The sequence below is a fragment of the Carassius auratus genome, chromosome 13 (assembly GCF_003368295.1).
Source record: "Carassius auratus strain Wakin chromosome 13, ASM336829v1, whole genome shotgun sequence".
NCBI classification, from domain to species: Eukaryota; Metazoa; Chordata; class Actinopteri; order Cypriniformes; family Cyprinidae; genus Carassius; species Carassius auratus.
This window is the reverse complement of record NC_039255.1, coordinates 2,242,451-2,254,950: the sequence shown is the minus strand read 5'-3', so window position 1 is coordinate 2,254,950 and position 12,500 is coordinate 2,242,451. Positions and strand designations below refer to the sequence as shown.

General features: G+C 33.7%; 1 protein-coding gene across 1 annotated transcript in view; it reads left to right on the top strand.

The window, feature by feature from the left end:
- Nucleotides 1-12,500, top strand: part of LOC113113212 (DNA nucleotidylexotransferase-like) — a 65,548-nt gene that overhangs the window by 11,701 nt on the left and 41,347 nt on the right. Inside the window, exon 2 of the mRNA XM_026279380.1 lies at nucleotides 3,785-3,959. Within this exon, the coding sequence (XP_026135165.1) occupies nucleotides 3,867-3,959 (93 nt within the window). The 5' untranslated portion in view covers nucleotides 3,785-3,866. The remainder of the gene's footprint in view (nucleotides 1-3,784; nucleotides 3,960-12,500) is intronic.

Here is a 12,500-nt window from a genome sequence, read left to right as displayed (position 1 = left end):
CAGCAGGTTTTTGAGAATAATAATAAACTAAATGAATACTCCAGACGATATATTGAGATCTTATGAAGCGAAACAATCAGTCTGTGCAATAAACATTATTTATGTTTATTTAAGTTTGGTCCAAAGAAACGGGAAAGGCCTTTTGGGCGGACTAGTTTATTTATTTGTTTGTTTACACATGCTTTGTTTACACTTACACTTTTTTTGTTTTTTGTTTTAATTTATTTGTTGGTTTTGTTGATTGTGTTTTTACATTTTTTTCAAAAACAGCCCAGAGTAGCACAATCACCAAATCCCAAAACTCAAAATATGTAATTTCCAAACATAAAAATACATATTTTATAGTCATTATTATGCACATTGATCAGAAACACAGCTCAAAGGCTTTCAATTGGGTTGGTTTTGTTACTCATATCTTGTTGCTCGATATATGCCTTAATAAGCTTTAATATCATACTACTCTGGACAGTTTGACTGAGGCATTAATTACATTTAAGCTAATAATTATATAAATGTTCAGTTTCTTGCACAGGCCAATTGTTTCGCTTCATAAGACCTCGATATATCATCAGGAGCTAGAAGTAAGCCTATATTTTTTTTTGTTGATCATTGATATACTTTTTTAAATTCTTATAAACATGTAGACTTACGTGTTATGAACCGCACAGTTTCAGCAAATAATAATAATAAAAAATTCATTACTGTTCTACTGAAGAACTTGGATGAAAACGGTACATTTTAATAAGTTTTAGGGTGAACTGTCCCTTTAAGAAGTAAATCTTTCACACAAGCATTTTAAGGAATTTGAACAGCACTGTCGGAATATCTCAGCAAAACATTTTATTATATAGATATTTGTTTTTAGTGAATTGCCAGTTCTCTTCGAAACACTTTAATAGTTGCTTTGGCTTTAAAAAACGTTGTATTTTAACAAACGCCACTGGTAAATGTATATAAAACCGATGAATCATGAACCAAGTCTGAAAACAGTCCTTTAAATCCCACTCAAAGTCATTCAGATCCCAACAGAGAGATTTTCCCTATTTCGAGACGGCGATTAACGTACATCTCTTTGACAAACAATTAAAAACTCTACTTTTCACTGTGTGATTACATGTTTTAATTTGCATACAATTTTATGCAAATCACAGTGATAATCACTGGGGCGGCTGGATTCTCGATGAGTTTCTAGAGAGCAAGGAAAATGGCATAGTAATAATAACAGCACAGAAACCGGCTATTAAAACCTTGATTAACAGAATTAATCAGTCGCTTCAAGAAAAAAACGAACTTTACAAGCACAGACATAGTTGTTTTGAAGTGTGTAGTGTGGTCTGTTATTCTTCTCTTCATGGCTGCTTGGTCAGAAGCGATCCTGGGCTGTTGGTGCCAGTTTGTGCAGGTGGAGAAGCACCAGTGGGAGTTGTTTTGGGTAGATGGGTATAACAGCAGCCAGCAGTTTGGCGTAGTGTAGCGTGCCGTACCCAGCTGAGAGATGGCACCATTCCCAGAAATACAGCTTGAGCTCGAACGGCCTACGGCTGCAGCCAACCACAGGAAACCTGTCATGATGAGCTGAAAAATGACATTTTATAAGCCAGTGAGGATTTGATATCAGTACGAGTCTGATAATACAATGCCCTATAATAAATCCCCGGGTATTATGCTGAACACGCATGCAAGTCGTGATAGAGACGCTGCACAGGAAGGGCTGGAGATTAGATGTTATGACGTTCATAATGCAAGTCTTATGCTATATATTGAAGCTGTTGGAATCAATCAAAGGTGTTTAGCTTCCAGTTGAGTTTGGTGCAAGAGGAAAATGTTGTTGCTCACAGGTTTCTCGTTCATTGCTCAGCATCAGCTCGGATGCTTTTGATTAAATTCCTTTCGGAGGAATAAAAATAGTCATGCAGTGAAAGTAGAGAGCTATAAAATTCAGATCATTTGATCTTGTGGGAGTTTGCATCAGTGTCTCTAATTGCAAATATTTTTATCTTGAAAAATATGACAAATGTGCATGCAGTTTAAATACTCTGGTGCATGAATTTCAGAGTTTGAGTTTGAGTTTGGGTGCAAATCATTCGCATAGCAACGCTCTGGCAAACACCTTATCATTTAGTCAATGGGTTTTGAAATGACAAACGTCAATAATATTTTCTTTAATAATTTAAAAATTATTAAACAAGTTGGATTTGTTTTTGTGGTTCTGCTAATCTGTTGTTTTTAGGCAAACCAGTGTGTTATTATTAAAAAAAAATTAATTTGTTGAAATAAAGCTAAAATTAAATATAAATTTAGATGAAAAACTTCTATTGAAAATTATAAATGTTTCCTCGGCAACTAAATAAAATAATTTACTAATATAACGTTTTTTGTTGATTGAAATAAAGCTGAAATAAAAAATGTAATTAGACAAAAAACTTAAGAAAATAAGAACTAAGTATCTAACTTAAAATTTTTAAGTGCCAAAATTAATAAAACTGAAATAAAAATGAATTAAAACTAAATAAAAATGTTTTATTAATAAAAAAATAATAAATGAAATTGAAACTGAAAATTAGAAATGGTTCCTTGATAAAAAAAAAAATGACTAAAACAGAAAATAAAAATAAATTAAACAGAAAAACGTTAGATTGAAAATTATAAATGTTGCTTTGGCAGCCATCAGATGTAAGTTTAGGTACAAAAGAATGTACAAAAAGAAGTAAAAAAGAAGTAAGTTAAATCGTAGTATTAATAATAATATGTTTTTGTAAATTTAAATAAAGAAATAAAGAAATATTAGATAAAATACTTAAACTTAAAAAAACTAAGTTGAAGCTGAAGTACTGAAATTACAAAAACTAAAAAAATATAAAAAAAATATAAATATAATATAATATGTAGGTAAAATAAATATAACGCTAAACAGAAATATAAACAAGCCATAATATACATATAGATATAAACTATAAAATGTTAATAACAATTTTTTGATAATTAAAGTAAAGCTGAAAATATAAATATTAGATAAAATACTAAAATGAATAAAACTGAAAAGATAAAGCTAAACAGAAATAAAATAATAACTACTAAAATGCATAACAAAATGAATGAAACAAACTAAAATTCAAATAAAAGCTGAAAGTATAAAAATAAAAAGCTAATTCTAAATATTAATAAATACTCTAATAGAAGGCCTGTTTAATAAAACTAAAAAAGTCAGACCAAATAAGATTTAGTTTTTTGTTATTGAATCAAAATAAATCAGATTTACATTTCGAAAGATTAAAGTTGAATAGATATCCCCTCTGAGGACAGACAGAAGTGAGTTAAATTAGCAGTCGATTTCCCCTTAAACGCTCTACATCTCAAGCTAATTTTAGACATCCGCAGCGGCACCTGTCCGTTCTGCTATTGTACCTCCACGTGTCTGATTGAGAGAGGTGCATGATGGGTAATTTCGTTTAGCCGCCTGCTCAAAGTGCTGAAGGCTCAGGACTGTGTGTGTGTGTGTGTGTTATGGATGTGTTTCTGATCATCACACACATCACATTCATATCCTAATGTGTGAGAGTCCACCTGATTTGATTTCATACAGTATAATCCGATCACGAGAACCGCTAGAGAAATTAAAACCGCACGTGGGTGTGTGTGAGAGAATCAATCAGTCGTAGAGTAGATGTGAAATTGGATTACGGTGCTCGAAAACAGCTACTTATGTGCCACACGATCTGGGATCCATTATTGGCTTCTGATGGAGTGTGTGTTTCTGCTGTGTGTGTGTGTGTGTGGTTCGCAGTGCTGATGTGACACACGTCGTGTCGGAGGGAAATGCAGCGCAGGAGCTCTGGAGCTGGCTCGAGGAGCAGGGATTCAGAGAGATGCAGGACAAACATGTGCTGCACATCAGCTGGTTTACTGAGAGCATGAGCGCCGGCCGGCCCGTGCCTCTCCAAATCAGACATTACATACAAGTAAGTGCACTTGAGACGCTCAAATGCCAAAGATGATGTCCTTTCCATAATCTGTTAGCATTCCTGTGCATTTCACCTGTGAAAGCATTCAATCCGTTGCACAAAGCCACACACACGAGCATGCACAAAATTTTTTTATTACTAAAATATAGAAAAAAGATAGATTCTAATGCATCATTTCTCATTTTCTCAACTAACAAAAACTAAAACTTTGTAAAAACTATACCAAGACATTTTTGAAAGCAAAACCCGCAACAAATGGCTAACACCTTAGCTTGAAAAATTAATTTTCATTACTGTAACTAAAACATTGAAGGAATATATGAAAAAATTGCCAATGCAACTTTCCTCATTTTTGTTTATGTTGTAGTAAACTTTAAAAAGCAAATGCTAATAAAAAATAAAACACAACAAATGGCTAAAACCTTAAAACAAAAACAATAAAACATTTTTCATTTATATAAATATTAACATATATATATATATATATATATATATAAAATGTTGCCAAGGCAACTTTTCTTTTATTGTTTATTACTAAAATAACAAAAACTAAAAGTATTAAATGTGTGTAGACATATATAAAAAAAGCAGAAGCTAATTAAAATATCAAAAAACACAACACAATTGCTAAAACTTTAACTAAAATTAAAATGAATTTAGAACTCATTCATTAGAATTCACGTTCGTTTCACCAGTGAAATCACTCAGGTCTGTTGAGGGCAGTGTTGGGCAGTAACGAGTTATTAGTAACGCAGTTCCATTTGACAGTAACTAATAATGTAATGCATTACTTTTTAAATAAATAAACTCCGTTACCGTTACTATATATGGTGCATTGTCCGTTACTTTTTTTAAATTAATGAATTGTGACTGAAGTGCAGCCTAACCTGTTTGCAGCAGCGACGCATTGTAGGATTGGTGGATGCTGTAAACACGAAGACGCACTGTGGGCCATTGTTGATAGTTTTCATACTGAAACTGTGAAAGGAACATTTTTAAGAGCTCAACACAACAGCTTTTATGATGCAGAAGCCACTTTAGTTTTTGATTCTGAATATATTATTCAGGTGTTTTGTTATTTATTTCAGAAATCCTAATGACTGAGCTGGCTTATCTAAAACCAGGAAGTAATCGTGCATGTGTTCATTTGACAGAGCATTAGTGATTGCTTTGGAATATATTTGATTCAATATTTTTCACTTTTTTCTTTTTTCTCACTTTTTTTCACATTTTTTCTCTGTTTTTACATTACACACAAATAGTACTTTATTACATGAAATGAACAGTTTAAGTTCCCTTTGAGGTGTATTATACTGAGTTACAATATCATATTCTACATATTGTTTGATGTTTTATTGTTCTGTGTTGTGATGTGATTGTATTTGCTATTATTATTATTATTATTATTATTATTATTATTATTATTATTATTATTGTTACAGTAAAGTGTTATTTTTATATTCAACTTCTGGTCTCCTGTATACACTTTAAATGTTCCTCCTCACTCTAGATATTTTCATCCCTTTGGGTCTAGAACTGGTTTAGTGTATATTTACATTGGAAGCACAAGTGCTACATATTGTGTGTGTGTGTGTGTGTGTGTGATCAATCCATTATCAGTCCCTTAGAAATTTTTGCACTAATGTTGTATTGCTGCACAAATCACCTCTTATGTTTTTTACAATGTTACTGAAGGTTGTGCAACGTACAATGAACAATGTCTACATCAGGGTGAGTTTAGGCAAACTGCAAGTACTATTTGTTCATAAAACAAATACAATGGAAAAGTGTACCTTTTAGAATAAAAAAAAAATCCCATATAAACAGTCACCCAACTGGATCCCATTAAAATCCTATAGGAATCATCCTACAGGATATTTATGTCTTGTCCTACAAGACTATTCCTATCAGAATCCTGTAGGAACGGTTCCAAAATATGATAGAAAATCCAATTAGAATCCTGTACAGTTTTCTTATTGGAATCCTTTAGGATTTTTTGACAAGGGTGATGTACCAATATTCAGTTTGTGCTGTTCTGACTCAATCAAAATTATGTTTAAAAATTACTTTCTGTTTTACTATGTGTTTGTATAGACCATAACGCATAAAAGTGCATTAATGGGAACATTAAAGAAAGTTCTTTAAACAAGTAACTAAAAAGTTACATTTAACAGTAATGCATATTTCTTAGTAACTAGCACAGCATTGGTGTTGTCATAACGTTCACCTTGGAGATTGAAAATGTTTCTTTTTTGAGACCCCAGGAGCCCAAATTCAGACCCAGAACAATAAAACCCACAGAAGAGGTGGGAGTTCAAAGGAGGAATCTTTATATTACCAAACTGCAGCGAGAGGAAGAGTAGATATAAGTCATGATCTGCAAGATTAACCACAATCTGATGTGATCCGACCACCTCAGAGAAAACCAGTGTTGAGCTGCTGCAAGAAATTTTGAAGAAAAGCAGCTGTGGCCAAAGAGTTCTCGTGTGTTCGGAGCGGGATCGCGAATCATTTGAGTCAGTTTGGGGATCGCGAATCATTTGAGTCAGTTCGGCAGTTCGGAGCGGGATCGCGAATCATTTGAGTCAGTTTGGGGATCGCGAATCATTTGAATCAGTTCGGCAGTTCGGAGCGGGATCGCGAATCATTTGAGTCAGTTTGGGGATCGCGAATCATTTGAATCAGTTCGGCAGTTCGGAGCGGGATCGCGAATCATTTGAGTCAGTTTGGGGATCGCGAATCATTTGAATCAGTTCGGCAGTTCGGAGCGGGATCGCGAATCATTTGAGTAAGTTTGGTATTTCGGCGCGGGATCGCGAATCATTTGAGTCAGTTTGGGGATCGCAAATCATTTGAATCAGTTCGGGAGTTCGGAGCGGGATCGCGAAGTTCGCGAATCATTTGAATCGGTTCGTGAGTTTAAACTGAGTTCGCGAATCAGTTTGGGAGTTCGGAGCGTGTCTCTACTGTGGAGTCGCGGCTTTCAGTCAGCTCCTTAGCATGATAACATAGATTTTTTTAAACCGCATATATATGTATGTATTTATGTATGTTTCTCGAAATTGATTCTGAATGATTCAGATTGCTTTCATTTATTTATTTCAAAATGTTTTGTGTTATGTTGTCCATTGTTGATAGTTTTCATACTGAAGCTGTGAAAGGAACATGTTTAAGGGCTCAACACAACAGCTTTTATGATGCAGAAGCCACTTTAGTTTTTGATTCTGAATATATTATTCAGGTGTTTTTTGTTATTTATTTCAGAAATCCTTGTGATATACAATATTCAGTTTGTGCTGGTCTGACTTAATCAAAATAGTGTTTAAAAATTACTTTCTGTTTTACTGTGTTTGTATAGACCATAACACATAAAAGCGCATTAATGGGAACATTAAAGAAAGTTCTTTAAAAAAGTAACTATTGTTATGATTCTTACATGTTTCTTACATAATCTTCACAAATGCACACCACTTTATGAATTCTGAAGTTGAAATGTCAAATCTAAATGAAATTAAAATGAATTAAGAACTACACCATGGTCACATGACTTCAACTTCACCTCCATTAAGCTTCAGCTCATTTATGTTGAACGTTCGAGTAAGAATAGTTAACAAGAGTGTGATTATAAACACAACAAGGCTGTAAAAGCATCTAGTTAGTAGCTGATTTTATCTGTTCGGCCTGATGATATTTAAATCCACCCACAACTTCTGTAGTCCCACTTAGACACTTGTGAACAAAATAAAAAAATGGTATAACTGGTATATATTTTGTTGTAGAATAAACCATGAAAATATCTTGAGCTTGTGTTCACCACAAACCTTATTTCAGACACTGAACCCAAAACCAGCCACAGACTTTAGGACGAAGGACCTTCCTAGTGTTCAAAAACACGTACAAATTAGACGTGACCTAAAACTTTACAGCCAACTGAATGGACTGAACAAATAAAATATGGCATTTACAGTATGTTGATTCATGCAGTGCTAGAATCATAAACGAATCAGTGCTGGCCTCATTAAATATTCATGTGCTAAATGATTAAGCATCAACAGTCGAAATGTTGACGAACACACGTTAAATGCACAAGTGTTTCATAAGCAGTGATTCAAACAGGTCGAGTGTTTGTGACATTGTGAATTAACCTCATGAATAGCAAATGAGAAAATTAACCCATAGTTTTCCCAAATGTATCAAAACCTACTGACTCTTATAATTAATTAACCAATTAGCATTCTTGAAATTTTTTGTCCAGTATAAATGTTTAATAAATATTAATGTCAATAATGTCTTTAAAACAAGATACATATACTAGATTTTTTTTTACGATGTTCACATTTTTTTTTTAATATCTGCAACCTAATCACTTTTTGTCTTTTAAATCAGTTTTTTCAGTCATTTTACAGTTAAGTATGTAGGCATAGAAAATAGTGTTTTTCAAAAAAATGTTTTGCTATCTAAACAGTGTAGTTCTATTTGATTTTACAACGTACTTCTTTCTCTATCTTTTTTTTGATCCCCAGGTACTGTAAATCCTGGGTTGTTTTAAAAATTGCAAGTGTAAAACTGTCCAGTGAAAATGTGCTCGACCTAAGGCCATCCGAGATCAGGATAAGTTTGTTTCTTCATCAGATTTGTAGAAATGTAGCACTTCATGTAGTGTCTCATCAATGGATGCTCTGCAGTGAATGGGTGCCGTCAGAATGAATGACAAGTTGCTGTCTAATATAACACCCAGATTTCTGACTGTAGATGAAGTAACAGTACATTCATCAAGTTGCAATCTGTAGTCTACAAGATTCTGTGTAGTGTTTTTTGGTCCAATAATTAATATCTCTGTGTTATCCGAATTTAATGGGAGAAAATTATTAGTCATCCAATCTTTTAAATTAACACACTCTGTTAGTTTAGATAATTTAGAAGCTTCACCTGGTCTCGTTGAGATATATAGCTTAGTATCATCAGCATAACAGTGGAAACTAATCCCAATTTTTTTTTTTTAATAATATTACCAAGGGGCAACATGTATATTGAAAATAGAAAGGGACCTAGGACGGATCCTTGTGGCACTCCATATTTTACTGATGATAAATGAGATGACTCCCCATTTAAATAAACACAATGGTAGCGATGAGACAGGTAGGATCTAAACCATCTTAGAGCCTGCCCTTGAATACCTGTATAGTTTTGTAATCGATCTATGAGTATGTCATGATCTATGGTGTCGAACGCAGCACTAAGATCAAGTAAAACTAGAAATGAGATGCAGCCTTGATCTAACGCAAGGAGCAAGTCATTTGTAATTTTAACAAGTGCAGTTTCTGTGCTATGGTGGAGCCTGAAACCTGACTGAAATTCTTCATACAGATCATTATTATGCAGGAAGGTGCTCAATTGAGCAGACACAACTTTTTCTAAAAAATTTGACATAAATGGAAGATGTGAAATAGGCCTATAATTTGCCAGTACACTAGGATCTAGTTTTGGTTTCTTAATAAGAGGCTTGATAACCACCAGCTTGAATGGTTTTGGGACGTGACCTAAAGATAACGACGAGTTTATGAAATTGAGAAGCGGTTCTTCTGCTACAGGTAACAGCTCTTTCAGTAATTTAGTGGGTACAGGATCTAATAAACATGTTGTTGGTTTAGATACAGTGATAAGTTTATTTAGCTCTTCCTGTCCTATGGTTGTAAAGCACTGCAGTTTATCTTTGGGTGCGATGGATGAAACTGAAGCGTTAGACGCTGTAGAATCTACAGTCGCTATTGTATTTCTAATGTTATCTATTTTATCAGTGAAGAAATTCATAAAGTCATTACTATTAAACGTTGGTGGAATATTTGAATCAGGTGGCGTCTGGTTACTTATTTGTTAATTTAACCTTGGATTGTTTTGGTTATTTTCTATGAGTTTGTGGATATGTTCTGCCCTCACAGTTTTTAGAGCCTGTCTATAGCTGGATATACTTCAAAGTTAGTTTTTCTCCATTTGCGTTCAAGACTACGAGTTTCTTTCTTGAGAGAGTGAGTATTACTGTTATACCATGGCACAGTATAACAGTAGTTTGGTGGAGTAGATTCATTTAGACTCGTTTAAACTGCTCTAAACAAATATGTGGCTGGATGTTGATGTGAGAGACGACGGGAGATGCACTTTTCCACCATTCACTGCTGAAGAGTCATTGCTGAGCAAGTGATGCAATGCTACAGCTTCACAGCCGCTTTGAGAAATAATGGGAAAGGGCATTGCATTTCACGTGTTGGTTGCAGAAGCACATTTCATATGCGCCTGACAGCCTCAGAGTGATGTTCAATACAGCTCCAAACAGATGCATCAGTGCATCGCTGAGCTTCGTAGTGCATCGCTGACTGACGCTGAAGACTGATTCCTCACCCCTAGACAACGCCGTGGGTGTTTCCGCAGCATATCTGCCCCAAATAAAGAAATATGCTGCCTGTTTCACAAACTCCATTAATCTTTCTTCTCCTTCTCAGTGGGATACAGATGAGCAGAAGTTGTCCCCGAGAGCAGGACTTATGACTGTGAACTCGAGTTTGTCTTTCAGTGCTGCAGACCAGAAAATGTCTTGTTTACTTTCGGCCGGCATTGATTGAGGCGTTTAGCATCGAGCAGCTTCAATGAAGATGCTGTGATTCATCCAAATATCAGAGTCAGGTAATGATGCAGAAGACGATAACTGATCTGCGACATTAAAGGAATAATTCAGCCAAAAATGAGGCTTCTGTCGTCATTTAGTACAGATCTGTATGCTGTTATTTCTGTGATGAAATTTGCATGCAAAATTGTAAACACGAAGCAAAAAACTCTTTATTCTATATTCCAAGTCATATAATGATTTGAGTGAGTAAAAGCGTGAACCTGAGTTATTTATATATATATATACATATGTAAGCATTTGGCAAATGCTTTTATTTAAAGCAACTTACTTTACTAGCGCCATGATCTACAGAAACATATTTTAAATGAGCTTTTTTTTTTAAATTATTTTAATTTTTTAAGTTTATGTCATTTATATATATATATATATATATATATATATATATATATATATAAAACTTACTAAACAAAATAAAATAAAATATTTTAAAAATTGCATTGGGGCACTAAAGTTATTAAAACAAAAACTGAAATGAGAAAACAAACACATAAAATTACTAACATTTAAACTAAAATTTAAAGTTTAAGCGCAAAAATTGCTGAAACTGAAACTAATAAAAATATATATCATATACATCATATTTATTTTTTAGCTTCAGTATGTTCAAGTTTTTTATCTGATTTTTATATTATTATATTTATTTATTTCCAGTTAACTATATATGAATTATTTAAAAAGTTTGATTCATTTATTTCCAATGTTTTTTATTTCTATAGTTTTCTTTAGTATTTATATTTATCTTTATCTCATTTAACTCTTTTTAATATTTAGCTGTAAATTATTTTTATTAGTTTCAGTTTCAGTAATTTTTGCGCTTAAACTTTACATTTCAGTTTAAATGTTAGTAATTTTATGTGTTTGTTTTCTCATTTCAGTTTTTGTTTTAATAACTTTAGTGCCCCAATGCAATTTTTTTAAATATTTCTTTTATTTTGGTTAGTAAGTTTTACATCTTATATTAATTTATGTTATTCTAGCTTTTAATGAAAATAATTAAGTGCACTTCTCAATGTATAATGATGATGTATGATGTGTGTGTGAGGTGTAGAAATGCTAAAATTTCTTCAATAGAAGCTGCGTTTATTACGGCTTAGGATGATCAGGGAGAGAGTACAGAGAGTGAAATGAGTGTGTGTGTGTGTCTTCAGAGACATCTGTTTCACTATCAGCCCAATCATGAGGGATGTGATCCTGAACCGAGCCGGTGTTTAGGGTGTGACCTCATTAACCCGAGCACCACGGCTCACCTGCTCGAGTGTTGGTCATTAACCTGCAGCAGACGCTTCCTTCACCTTCATCTCATTGTTTCATCAGAAAGACAAACCTGTTTCCAGTGTCAGTGACCTCCAGATGTGATTGACGTGTTGCGCCCCCTGGTGCCAGATGCCACGCACTTTTAATTTCTTCCCAAAACAATGTAATAATTGCAGAGAGACACTTGAGAGGAATGTATTTGCTCTGATAAACTGCCCTGCATCATATTTGCTGAATGAGAGACAATATTTATTCCTTTCTTCCTGCTGCTAATCCCAAAATAGTCTGTTTTGCTCAAAAATGACACACTTTCTCTCTATATATGATGCATTCCTGTCTTCCTCTGCGCCAGATTGCAATTGTTCAGTTCTCAGCCCATTTTTCACATGTATGACATTTTCATTATTTTGATGCCTGATCCTGAATTATGTGACAGTGACAGAAGAAAATGCAAACGTGAGCCTGTTGCTTTCTGCTTTTACTGCATCCAAATTACGGATTTTTAAAATCTATCTATCTAGCTATTAAAAAACCTAATATTTGTATATTTCACATATTTTATCTATATTTAATTTTTCAGTTTTATTTCAATTAACATTTTT